We start from the raw sequence: 13,873 nt of genomic DNA, 5'->3' as shown, positions 1-13,873 counted from the left end.
GCAGGATATATTCAGGGTCCTAAATGAGAAGAACATGCAGCCAAGAATACTCTATCCAGCAAGGCTCTCATTCAGAATAGGAGAGAGGGCAGCCCGGGTGGCTCAGCAGTTTAGCGCTGTCTTCAGTCCAGGGCCTGATTCTGGAGACACAGATCGAGTTGCGCGGTGGGCTCCCTGCATGGAGTCTGCTTGTCCCTCTGCCTGTGTCTCTCATGAATAAATAAATAAATAAATAAATAATCTTTAAAAAAAAACAAAAAGAATAGAAGGAAAGATAAAGAGCTTCCAAGATAGGCAGAAACTGAAAGAATCTGTGACCACCAAACCGGCTCTGCAAAAAATATTAAAGGGAACCCTGTAAAAGAGGAAGTGCAAAGAAATAATCCACAAAAACAGGGACTGAATAGGTATTATGATGACACTAAATTCCTATCTTTCAATAGTTACTCTGAACATGAATGGGCTAAATGATCCCATCAAAGGCGCAGGGTTTCAGACTGGATAAAAAAGCAAGACCCATCTACATGCTGTCTGCAAGAGACTCAGTTTGGACCTAAGGACACCTCCAGCCTGAAAATGAAAGGATGGAGAACCATTTACCATTCAAATGGTATTCAAAAGGGGATCCCTGGGTGGCTCGGCAGTTTGGCGCCTACCTTTGGCCCAGGGCGCGATCCTGGAGTCCCGGGATCGAGTCCCGCGTCGGGCTCCTGGCATGGAGCCTGCTTCTCCCTCTGCCTGTGTCTCTGCCTCTCTCTCTCTCTCTCTCTCTCTCTCTGTCTATCATGAATAAATAAAAAAAAATGGGTCTTCAAAAGAAAGCTGGGGTAGCAATCCTCGTATCAGATAAATTAAAGTTTATCCCAAAGACTGTAGTAAGAGATGAAGAGGGACACTATATCATACTTAAAGGGTCTATCCAACAAGAAGACCTAACAATCATGAATATTTATGCCCTTAATGTGGGAGCTGCCAAGTATATCAATCAATTAATAACCAAAGTAAAGACCTATTAGATAATAATACACTAATACTGGGAGACTTCCACACGGCACTTTCTGCAAATGACAGATCTTCTAAGCACAACATCACCAAAGAAAGAAGGGCCTTAAATGATACACTGGATCAGATGTATTTCACAGATATATACAGAACTTTGCATCCGAATGCAACTGAATACACATTCTTCTCAAGTGCACATGGAACTTTCTCCAGAATAGACCACATATTGGGTCACAAATCAGGTCTGAAATGATACCAAAAGATTGGGATTGTCTGCTGCATATTTTCAGACCATAATGCTTTGAAACTTGAACTCAATCACAAGAAGAAATTTGGAAGAAACTCAAACACGTGGAGGTTAAAGAGCATCCTATGAAAAGATGAATGGGTCAACCCGGGAATTAGAGAAGAATTAAGATTCATGAAAACTAATGAAAATGATAATACAATGGTTCAAAATCTTTGGGATACAGTAAAAGCAGGCCTAAGAGGGAAAAACATCACAATACAAGCCTCCCTCAAAAATTGGAAAAAACAAATATGCAAGCTAACCTTGCACCTAAAGGAACTGGAGAAAGACCAGCAAGTAAAACCTACATCAAGCAGAACAAGAAAGATAATAAAGATTCAAGTGTAACTCAATGAAATAGAGACCAGAAGAACTGCAGAACACATCAACAAAACCAGGAGTGGGTTCTTGGAAAGAATTAATAAGATAGATAAACCCCTAGCCAGCCTTCTTAAAAAGAAAAAAGACTCAAATTAATAAAATCATCAATGAAAGAATAGAGATCACAACCAATACCAAGGAAATACAAACAATTTTAAAAACATAGTATGAGCAGCTATACGTCAACAACAAATTAGGCAATCTAGAAGAAATGTATGCATTTCTGGAAAACCACAAACTACCAAAACTGGAACAGGAAGAAGTAGAAAACCTGAACAGGCCAATTACCAGGGAGGAAATTGAAGCAGTCATCAAAAACCTCCCAAGACATAAAAGTCCAGGGACAGATGGCTTCCCAGGGGAATTCTATCAAACATTTAAAGAAGAAGTAATACCTATTCTACTAAAGCTGTTCTGAAAGATAGAAAGAGATGGAATATTTCCAAACTTGCTCTTTGAGGCCAGCATCATCTTAATTCCAAAACCAAAGACCCCACCAAAAAGACCAATATCCCTGATGAACACAGATGCAAAAATTCTCAACAAGATACTAGCCAAGAGGATCCAACCGTACATTAAGATTATTCACCATGACCCAGTGGGATTATCCCCGGATGCAAGGCTGGTTCAACACTCGTAAAACAATCAACATGATAGGTCATATCAACAAGAGAAAAAACAAGAACCATATGATCCTCTCAAGAGATGCAGAGAAAGCATTTGACAAAATACAGCATCCATTCCTGATCAAAACTCTTCAGAGTGTAGGGATAGAGGGAACATTCCTGAACATCTTAAAAGCCATCTATGAAAAGCCCACAGCAAATATCATACTCAGTGGAGAAGCACTGGGAGCCTTTCCCCTAAGATCAGGAACAAGACAGGGATGTCCACTCTCACCACTGCTATTCAACATAGTACTGGAAATCCTAGCCTCAGCAATCAGGCGACAAAAAGAAATAAAAGGCATTCAAATTGGCAAAGAAGAAGTCAAACTCTCCCTCTTCGCAGATGACATGATACTATATGTAGAAAACCCAAAAGACTCTATCCCAAGATTGCTAGAACTCATACAGCAATTTGGCAGTGTGGCAGGATACAAAATCAATGCCCAGAAATCAGTGGCATTTCTATACACTAACAATGAGACTGAAGAAAGAGAAATTAAGGAGTCAATCCCATTTACAATTGCACCCAAAAACATTAAGATACTTAAGAATAAACCTAACCAAAGAGGTAAAGGATCTATATCCTAAAAACTACAGAACACTTCTGAAAGAAATTGAGGAAGACACAAAGAGATGGAAAAATATTCCATGCTCATGGATTAGAAGAATTAATATTGTGAAAATGTCAATGCTACCCAGGGCAATTTACATATTTCAATGCAATCCCTATCAAAATACCATGGACTTTCTTCAGAGAGTTGGAACAAATCATCTCAAAATTTGTGTGGAATCAGAAAAGACTCCGAATAGCCAGGGGAATATTTAGAAAACCATAGCTCAGGGCATCCCAATGCCAGATTTCAGGTTGAACTACAAAGCTGTGGTCATCAAGACAGTGTGGTCCTGGCACAAAAACAGACACATAGATCAATGGAACAGAATAGAGAATCCAGAGGTGGATCCTCAACTCTATGGTCAACTAATATTCGATGAAGGAGGAAAGACTATGCACTGGAAAAAGGACAGTCCCTTCAATAAATGGTGCTGGGAAAATTGGACATCCACATGCAGAAGAATGAAACTAGACCATTTTCTGACACCAGACACAAAGATCAACTCAAAATGGATGAAAGATCTAAATGTGAGACAAGATTCCATCAAAATCCTAGAGGAGAACAGGCAACACCCTTTTTGAACTTGGTCACAGCAACTTCTTTCAAGATACATCTATGAAGGCAAAGGAAACTAAAGCAAAAATGAACTATTGGGACCTCATCAAGATAAAAAGCTTCTGCACAGCAAAAGAAACAGTCAACAAAACTACAAGACAACCTACAGAATGGGAGAAGATATTTGCAAATGACCTATCAGATAAAGGGCTAGTATCCAAGATCTATAAAGAACTTATCAAACTCAACAGCAAAGAAACAATCCAATCATGAAATGGGCACAAGACATGAACAGAAATCTCAGAGGAAGACCTAGATATGGCCAACAAGCACATGAGAAAATGCTCCGCATCTCTGGCCATAAGGGAAATACAAATCAAAACCAAAATGAGATCCCACCTCACACCAGTGAGAATGGGGAAAATTAACAAGACAGGAAACACCAAACGTCAGAGAGGACGTGGAGAAAGGGGAACCCTCCTGCACCTTTGGTGGGAATGTGAACTGGTGCAGCCACTCTGGAAAACTGCGTGGAGACTCTTCAAAGAGTCAAAAGTAGATCCACCCTACGACCCAGCAATTGCTCTGCTGGGGATTTACCCTGCAGTGAAATGGCAGGACACCTGCACCCCGATGTTTCTAGCAACAATGTCCACAAAAGCCAAACTGTGGAAGGAGCCTCAATGTCCATCAAAAGATGAATGGATATGGATGTGGTCTATGAATACAGTGGAATATTACTTAGCCATTAGATGGATGAATACCCACCATCTGCTTTGACATGGATGGACCTGGAGGGGATTATGCTGAGTGAAATAAGTCAATCGGAGAAGGACAAACATTATATGGTTTCACTGATATGGAGAATATAAGAAGTAGTGAAAGGGAATGAAGGGGAAAGGAGAGAAAATGAGTGGGAAATATCAGAGAGGGAGACTAGGCATGAGAGACTCCTAACTCTGGGAAACGAACAAGGGGGTAGTGGAAGGGGAGGTAGGCTGCGCGATGGGATGACTGGGTGACAGGCACTTGGCGGGGGGGACTGGGTGGGATGAGCACTGGGTGTTATATGTTGGCAGATAGAACTCCATTAAAAAATTTTTTTTAAATCTTAAAAAAAAAAAAAGAATTTATTGAAAAGGGGCCTTAGGTATCAACTTTTACAGGCCTAAGCTCAAAAACAGCTAGGTTTGTGCAGAGTTCTATGGATCTTAATCAGAAGAGAAGTCTACTGTATTAGGGAAATAAATTGGGATAAATAGTAAATATATAAGATGTATTTGGTTAGAGGATCCGTAAAGGAATTATACATAGTTCCATTTAACTAAGGTAATAGAAACAACATAAATTGATGGCTCTTAAAGACCAAGTTCCTGTCAACCTTTGCCCCCACTGTCCCATCCACGCAGTCTTTACATATTTCCGGACTAATTCTAATGAAAACATATCGATAACTTACTCGCCAGGAAAAGAAACAGACGAGAATAGTATATATCTGTACAAGGGGGAATATACTCTGTAAAAAGAGGACACTTGAGAATCCAAAAGGATGAATCCTCAAAGTAATTCATTTTATATAATATGAGAAAGGTCTAAAAGGCCAGAGTGTTCAAAATTATGAATTTATGTGATTTTTATTTTAGCACCACCTATTTCATTAGTATTTTACTCTGCACTATGCACTGAGTATTAAGGGGAATACGAATACACAGCTCTCCCTCCCACAAGAGTCTACTGAGAAGGGGAGACAGGATGCAAATCACTGTCAACAAACAAAAATGACATAACAGAAACACGCAAACAATGTTATAACTATGTCTTGCTGGGGATGGGGATGAATACAGAGACCCTTCAATAGAATGGCTAAACAACAGAATCATAAATAAACTATAGTAAAATGTGACATCTGTGTCTCATCTTTTCTGTATAATAGTTCACAGAAATTAGGTGAAAAGTGAAAAAAATGAATATAACAGAATATGAGAAACATCTTAAAAATGTAGATATCATGAATTTTAAGGAGCAAAAACAAAAAAACCCACAAAACCCTAACCAACCAACCAAGATTGATAGTCAGCTTCAAGCTAAGCTTAAAACTATATTTGAATAGAGCTCCACTGTTGTTAATTAAAAAACCAAAATAAAACAAAACCCATCCAAACTTTCAAGGTTGGAAGTAGAAGAATAATTTTTTCATAAGGAAAGGGCATCTGAACCACAATCCTGAACTGGAATTTTTTGTTGACTATACTGCCTCCACAACCTTGCTTGGGACGTGAGGGCGGGGTGGGGGGCACCCTTTAATGCTGGTCCAACAGTGGACTTTCTCTTGATTCCTCATATGGCACAGCTGAAACAAAACTGAGACATTTAACGCTATAAAAAAGGCCAAAGATGCAAAAAAGAATAAAGTGAACAAAGAGAATATCATGAATGTTGGGGATACAGATTATAGGCTACTATGTTTTTATAGTCAGTTTATAATTTAATATATGTGTTCCCCACTTTTTAAAAATTATTCTTGGTCACACACTTCCTCCCAAATCTTCAGGCACTACCCCAGAGTTTCTCTCCTAGACAGCCAGAGAAGTACGCCAAGAGAGGAAGTCACTACACTCACTACCAAATCTCCACAGCTACTTTACTGGGTTTCTGTCCCCTGCTAAGAGCCTGCCTCTTCCCAGATTGACTGTTGCCAGAGATACTCAACTTTTCAAAGCATTGTCGTCATTCTTCCAGACCTCAAAAATAAACTGATTCTAACAAGGAGGTGGAGTAGGTAGGTGGAAAGTCATTCCTTAAATTACTTCTCTCGTAACAGTTAAAACCTTGTATCAGTATAATTCAAGTCAGCTTTTGCAATACAGTGGGCCTCTAATTATCAAGATAAAATTCAATTCAAAACTATATTTAAAACCACAGATAGTATTTTCGGCAGAAGAAAATATTCACAAAACTCAGAAAGTATGAAGTATGAAAGTATCCCCTATTTGAAATCACAATTTAACATTATGTTCTGAACTAGTTGTCTACCAAACTATCCATGCACATATCAAAGAGCTAGAATACTAAATTAGTTTCACATATTATCACATTGAGAAAAACTTTTAATTTTAGGAAATAACTACTTTATAAGTGAAAATATACACAGCAGGACCTCACAGGAATTCAGTTATTATAACGAAAGCTGAAGACTATAGTGCTTTTTAAGGAATGGCTCTAGCAATTTCTCCAAATATCTACTTTAAATAAAGTCACTGAATCCACTTGTAAATTATTTCCCTTTGGCTGTCTCATTATTCAATATGCTTTCAAGGAACATGGTGATGAAAGAAGAAAAATACCTCTTTCTAACATAACCATACTGGCAAGAACATCAACATTATCAGTATTCAAAGAATGTCTTGGCAGGTTAAACCTTCATAAAAAGAAGGAACACTATCTAATACAAGATGTCAAAATAGCAATAGTACTTCTCATATTATGTGCAATATGATTGTTTTTTTCTAAAGAAGAAAAAAATTCCAAAAGAAGATGTCAATATAGTCATGTTTAAATTTTAGGCAAAGGCAAAAAATTCTTCAGAAAAACACATAAAGAACGATAAACATGTTCAAAAGAAAAAGGCCAAGAGCGGAGCAGGACTCAATGTTCAAAGAGATTTATGACATGTGCCATTGCTATTTTGGGAGGTTTAACAATATATTTCAACATTTGAGGCACAACAGTACTAGCAAGAAATAAAAGCACGGAACAATAATTTGTACTAAGAGAAAAAAAGCTGGAAGACAGATTGCTTATTCTAATTTAGTCCTTGATTTCCTTGTGTAACAATAGCTAATACTTAATTTTACTATAAAATTTTTTATAATCATACATTACTTTCACGGTATAATACTCTCAACATAATCCAGGGTTTGAATTGCATTTGAAATTACTGAAGGCTATCAAGGGACTTGTGTTTGTTCAATATCAGTTCAGATGTGCTGTCCTCCAAAAATAATAAAATGCAGCATTTTAGAAAATACTACTTTCCATTCTCAAAAGATAATTCCTACACTGATGATCTTATAGTGGTTGGGAAAATCTACATAAACTTATCCAAAACTCAGAAAATATGTATTTGATTTTAAATACTCACTTCCATTACATGAAGCAGAAATCTTGTTCTATTCTATTTTCTCATACTCACAACTTTTCTCTTTATAGTTGTTTTTCTTTTAAAAATATATAGTTCCTATCTTCATATTTTACCTTTTTCCACATGTTTTCCCTTCCTGATCACTGACTCTTCTGTCCTTGATCTTTTTTTAACTTGGGCACATTTACCTTTTAATTGCTAAGTGTCCTCTGGATCAAGAGGTCATGGGGTTATTTATACTACAGGATGAGCCTCCGTCCATCAACATCCTGAGGAATCACCGCATGGTACAGCTGGAAGAGATCTCAAGGTATCATGTGGTTGAGCTCTCGGGCCACAGGAACAGGTGGCTGACTAATCTTAATGTTTTTCTTTCTTTTTTGTTTTTTTAAGACGATGAGAGATTTTGATCATAAATATTCTCCCACAGCTTGGCTTAACACAGAATCATCTTAATAACAAGTAAACAGAATAGAGTAGAAAGGCAACTGGATGAAAAAGGGTTCTGACCTCCGTACTATTAATTATCGTAAAATATACAACAATTTCTTTGATTACTCTGAGCTTCAGGTTCCTCATACAAATCGAGGATGCTGCCTAACTTATAAAGCTATTACAAGTGTTCTGGAACCTGGAACAGAACTATATAAACGTAACCTAGCATCGAAATGGGAAAACAGGGCAGAGTGTAAAGAGCCTAATTCTGTAGGCATGTTAAGTTTCAAATCCCATCTCAATAATTCAGTAGCTGTGAGACACAAAGTATTAAGCCCCTCTGACTTTAGTTCAAAGGACAACAGCAAATTAATACGTCTATGTCACTTATTTGTTGCTGCATTACAGGAGTTTTTTTTTTTTTTTTAAGATTTTATTTATTTATCCATGAGAGAGAGACACACACAGAGAAAAGCAGGCAGAGGGAGAAGCAGGCTTCATGCGGGGAGCCTGATGCAGGACTCGATCCCGGGACCCCAGGATCAATCCCTGGGCCAAAGGCAGGAGCTAAACCACTGAACCACCCAGGGATCCCTATTTCAGGAGTTTAATACAGCAAGGATATGAGGTAGCACAGCACAGGCCCTCAATAAGCGTTAAGTCTCAACACCCCATCGGGGTTCCACACTTCTGCTGTGTGGTTCTGCTCTCCTCTAATTAAGTATTTCAAGTGTATACGTGTAATTTTATGAAAAACAGATAATCAGAAAATATGTTAACTTTTCTTTCCACTAAAACGCATCAAGCAACAAGAATTTCTTTTTTTTTTTTAACAAGAATTTCTTAATCATCCTCACTTTGAAAAGTGAGAAGAAATGAGGTAGTTTCCTTAAAAAAAAAATGAAAAATTCTTCCAAAGAAAAAAGTTTATAATAGAAGGTGATGCAGGGAGCCCGCTTCTCTCTCTTCCTATGTCTCTGTGTCTCTCATGAATATGTAAATTAAATCTTAAAAATAAATAAATAAATAAATAAATAAATATAAATATATAAATATATAATATTATACAATATATAATATATAATATATAAATATATATATGAATAAATACATACACATATATATATAAAATGAAGGGTGAAAAATGTCACTAAATTGTGAACTCCTTAAAGGAGAAGAACATGGTTTACTCATCTTCATATTTAGGAAGTACTCAAACACTTCTTGAATGACTGGCAGAACCACTGATCTTAGAAATTAAGAAATGAAAGGTTCAATCAGATTTCACTTAAATATCAGATAAAGTAAAGATGCTTTTTGTATAATAAAGATAAAACTAAACAAATGTGAGCAAATTTTTGCAAGAAGACTTTACATAACTGATTAAGATAAAATACATTGTTCCTTTATAACATCACATACTAAAAAATCTTATAGAAGCATAATAAAGCTTACCTTGTTATGTATAAACACAATCCTTAACTCAGGTTTAAGTATACCATAGCTTATGAGGAGATCCTGGACCTTTTTTATTTCATCTTTACATTTTTTAGCAGTTGAATAGAACTGCTTTCTTACAGGTAGATTCTTAAACAATTTTAAAACAGTTACAGTTGTACCTGTTGGCAGATAAAAGGAAGGCATATTAGGTGCGAAAAGAACTTCACAGATCTTCAAATCTATATACAACCAGTATTTACCTCCTATCACTGAAGGCTGGTCCTCTCCCAACCCTGGGAACCCAAAGGTGGCTGATCCTTTGCTAGACTCTTCTATTTATACTCGGACTGGCCTGGCTAAGTATGATCTCTTCTGTGTAATCTAAACAAGAATAATCTCATTTCTACCACAAAAGAAAAACATGGGCTCACTAGAATGTCATATCTTAAGAAATCTGCTGATACTCAAACAACCTGGGAATGACATTTATTCTGCACCTTGAAATACAACATATAGGTGGTATAAGGCAAATATGGTAGCCGTAATTACTCCATAAAAAAAATTATTGCCTGAAATAATATCTAACTGCCTGGTTTAATACCATCTTCTAAACAACAAATATTCAAAACACAGGATAATCTAACACAAGGATTTTATTAGTCAAGTTATTTAAAAAGTTAAATAATGGTAAAAAAAATTATACTGCTTACATATCAGTTTAATAATCAGCTTTTGTTAAAAAAAACAACACATGAAATTAGGACTGTATATTTTCTCATGACTGTACTATAAATTTATGTTTTTCAAATACTGAGGAACTTTTAAAACTACCAGTCACCAGCTAATCTGGATTTAGTATATCAATCTCCTTATGTGATTCTAATAAATGTACTGCCAGCATTGAGAAAGCACTGAGGAATCAAAAATAAATTTCATGTAAAGTTTTTCAACCTTGGCACTACTAGCATTTGTTTAGGGGGCTGTCCTGTGCGTTGCAGGCTATGTAGCTGCATCCCTGGCTTCTACCCACTAGATGCCAGCAGTACTCAACCCAGTCGTGATAAATAAAAATGTCTCCACACATTGCCAAATGTCTCATGGGAGGCAAAATTACCCTTGGTTGAGAATTACTGATTTGCTGTATAGCAACTAGCACTTTTTAAAAAAGTAACATAAAGTCTAAAATAGACTAAACAAGAACAGAAAACAGAGTACATCACACATTCTAAGGGTATACACAAATCAAGAATTTTTTGCTTTGATTAGATTTGCATGAACTACGTTGCTATTTCAATGTATTTCTTACTGTGAATGAAATGAGAAAGGCTGAAAACTTCAACTACTACCTATATGCCAATGACTCTTTAGATAAAAGTTGTAAGAAACACCACACTTTTATCAATCTCTGAAAAAGAAAAACATGGCAATTAAATCATGATACAATTCAATGCCTTAGCAACAGTCTTGTGCAACACGTGGACTGGTCACACCAGCCTGCCACTGCTTAGACATTTGTTTTATCCCCACAGGTATGGCAATTTCCTCTGGTGTCTTCAATTTCAACTGAAGCATGTGATAGCAATCCCTCTGTACGTGACCCAGCTTTTTTCATTTATGTCTGTTTTCTCTTTTTAGGTCTCATATAGTTTTTGTTTTTTACAGGAAATTATTTCTGAAACTATTGTTTATTCCTGCAATCAACACATGAATTACCAATAATACACAAAACTCCCTGTCCAAAAAGGATCTGGGGAAGGGGCATTAATTATAAGCCACAACTTGTTTTCAAAGATGTCAGAATGTGACAGAACATGCATCTTAGAATGGACTAAGGTATATATCTGGACCCACGGCATTCAAGTTACATATAAACTGGATGTTCCGAAGCCCCCTCAAACCAACCACGCTCAGACCTGAACTCTTTATTTTCCCCCTTGAGTCTGCTACTTACACCTATTCTCTTTCTCATATGGGCACTGACATCCAACCTTCCCAAGGCAGATAGATATTCTAGACTTAACGGATTCTTCCTTCTACCTCTTAGTGCTTAATTCTTCTAGGCCTATCCATTCAACACTAAAAATCTCTCTCAAATCTATGTCAAGTCCCTTTCCTTCCTTCAAAACTTAGTTCAAGAGGACATTTCTTACAAGATATAATTTATGGTAAAAGTTACAAGGTTCTCCTGGTTAATTCTGTAAATAATATATTTGCCTTTTACCTAAAAATTTTCAGTGGCTGTTGGTTGTAAAGAAGTACAAATTTTTACTTTCAGTTCTAGAAATTTCACTTGGTTCTTTTTTAGAGTTTCATTTCTCTGCTGAAATTCTCCATCTTATTACCAATTTTAACAATCTTTCCCCCTAAATTCTCTAGCGTAATTGTTTAAGTTCTTGTCTGCTAATTCAAACATCTAGATCATGTTTGTGTTTGCTTATCTCAACTATTTTTTTTTTTCTCTTGATTACAGGTCCCATTATCCTTTATGTTGCTCAATATTTTTGTTTTTGCCAGACATTGCATACAAATGAAAAATAAATACTGAAGTAAATATTTCCCTCAGACAAGGCACTTCATTTCCTCTCTCAAGCAGCTAGAGTGACAAGAGGATCTCTTCAATATAAATTAGGAATGTATCTGGGTTGAAGCTGAGCTGTCCCTTTATTTAGCTCAAGTTCACTTTCAGTTTCAAATGTCTTAAGGATGGAACCAGGTCTTTTCCTCTAGCAAGGCTTTGGGATCTAAGCACTACAAGACTTTAAGATCTCTGTCTCTCTAGCTCAGACCCAATTTTCTTTACTTCTCTTACTCAGCAGAAGTCCTGATGAGATTTAGCATCTGGGGTGAACCAGCGCTGTGTTTGAGGATTCCCATCCTCCAATCTGTCATGTCAGCTCACATACGGCCGCTAAAAGTTCAGCTGGTTTCTTCTAGACCTATAAAAGATCCCTTACTCACAAAAGGCTTGTTCCTTTGTCCACCTATGCCCCCAAAGTCAGTTAATACTCCCAGGGATAGAAGTAGGCACACCAGTCTCTTCTCGTCTAGGAGGGGTTATTTTTCTCTTGAACTTATTCTTCCTACACCCTCCCACAAGTTTTCATTTAAATTCCAGTTAGTTAACATGTAGCATAATATTAGTTTCAGGTATTAAGATTTAGTGATTCATCACTTACATAAAACACCCAGTGCTCATCACAAGTGCCCTTCTTAATATCCATCACCTATTTAACCCAACCACCCACTCACTTCCCCTCCAGCAACCCTCAGTTTGTCCTGTATGGTAAAGAGTCTGATTTATGGTTTGCCTCTCTCTCTTTCTTTTTTGAGATTTTATTTATTTATTCATGAGAGACACAGGGAGAGGCAGAGACACAGGCAGGGGGAGAGGCAGGCTCCCTGCAGGGGAATCCCGATGCGGGACTTGATCATGGAACTCTGGGACCACGACCTGAGCCAAAGGCAGATGCTCAACCGCTGAGCCACCCGGGTGCCCTTGCCTCTCTCTTTTTTCCCCACTATGTTCATCTGTTTTGTTTCTTACATCCCACATATGGACGAAATCATATTTGTCTTATTTGTGACATAGTTCTTCAGTGGGTTTAAAAAAAAATACAAGGGCAGCCCAGGTGGCTCAGCAGTTTAGCGCCGCCTTTGGCCCGGGGCGTGATCCTGGAGACCCGGGATCGAGTCCCACGTCGGGCTCCCTGCATGGAGCCTGCTTCTCCCTCTGCCTGTGTCTCTGCCTCTCTCTCTCTCTCTCTCTCTCTCTCTCGGTCTCTTATGAATAAATAAAATCTTTAAAAAATAATAAAAATTTAAAAATTAAAAAATAAAATACAAGTATGTGCTCTTTCCCCTCATCATTCTTCTCTTGTGGCAAGGTTAAACTCCCACCCCTTCTTCCCTACATCTTCAAACTCAAATGATAACTTTTCTGAAAAACTCCCTAACCTTCCTCTAGGCAGCCGACAGCTTCTTTTTGCTGTCGTTATTCAGTCAACTGTGTTCTCCACTACTCCGTGAGTTCCTTTAATGCATCTGTGTTCTTCACTAGCTATGACAAATTTAATGGCATATATTGTAGCTATGGACAGACAGTGGGAAGAAAAGGAGGCAGAAATCAGAAAAGCAAAATATAAATGTGTTTATGAAAAGAAAAGATACCTGTTGGTTTTTAAACATATGTTATACATGAAGGACCACACTACAATTAATCCATATATTAACTAATAAATTGCTTCAGCAGCTAAGATGTTCTATCAGAGCGAACTGAGAATTACTACTCAGCCAAGAATTATATACGTTTGAACAAAAACTTAATGACAGAAAACTTTGCTGTTTCTAA

General features: G+C 37.2%; 1 protein-coding gene across 12 annotated transcripts in view; it reads right to left on the bottom strand.

Annotated features, from left to right (window-relative positions):
- The window catches only part of PMS1 (PMS1 homolog 1, mismatch repair system component), a 109,791-nt gene that overhangs the window by 50,679 nt on the left and 45,239 nt on the right, over positions 1 to 13,873 (bottom strand). For 9 of the 12 annotated variants that reach the window (XM_041737365.1, XM_041737361.1, XM_041737366.1 and 6 more), the window contains one exon: positions 9,541 to 9,704. In XM_041737365.1, coding sequence (XP_041593299.1) covers positions 9,541 to 9,704 — 164 coding nt within the window. Of the gene's footprint in view, positions 1 to 7,838; positions 7,955 to 7,974; positions 8,102 to 9,540; positions 9,705 to 13,873 lie in introns of those variants that run through there. The other 3 variants (XR_005985037.1, XR_005985036.1, XM_041737371.1) reach the window with 3 other exon arrangements.

Source organism: Vulpes lagopus, chromosome 22 (assembly GCF_018345385.1).
Source record: "Vulpes lagopus strain Blue_001 chromosome 22, ASM1834538v1, whole genome shotgun sequence".
NCBI classification, from domain to species: Eukaryota; Metazoa; Chordata; class Mammalia; order Carnivora; family Canidae; genus Vulpes; species Vulpes lagopus.
Note: the sequence above shows the minus strand (reverse complement) of the source record. Positions and strands in the feature narration are given on the sequence as shown.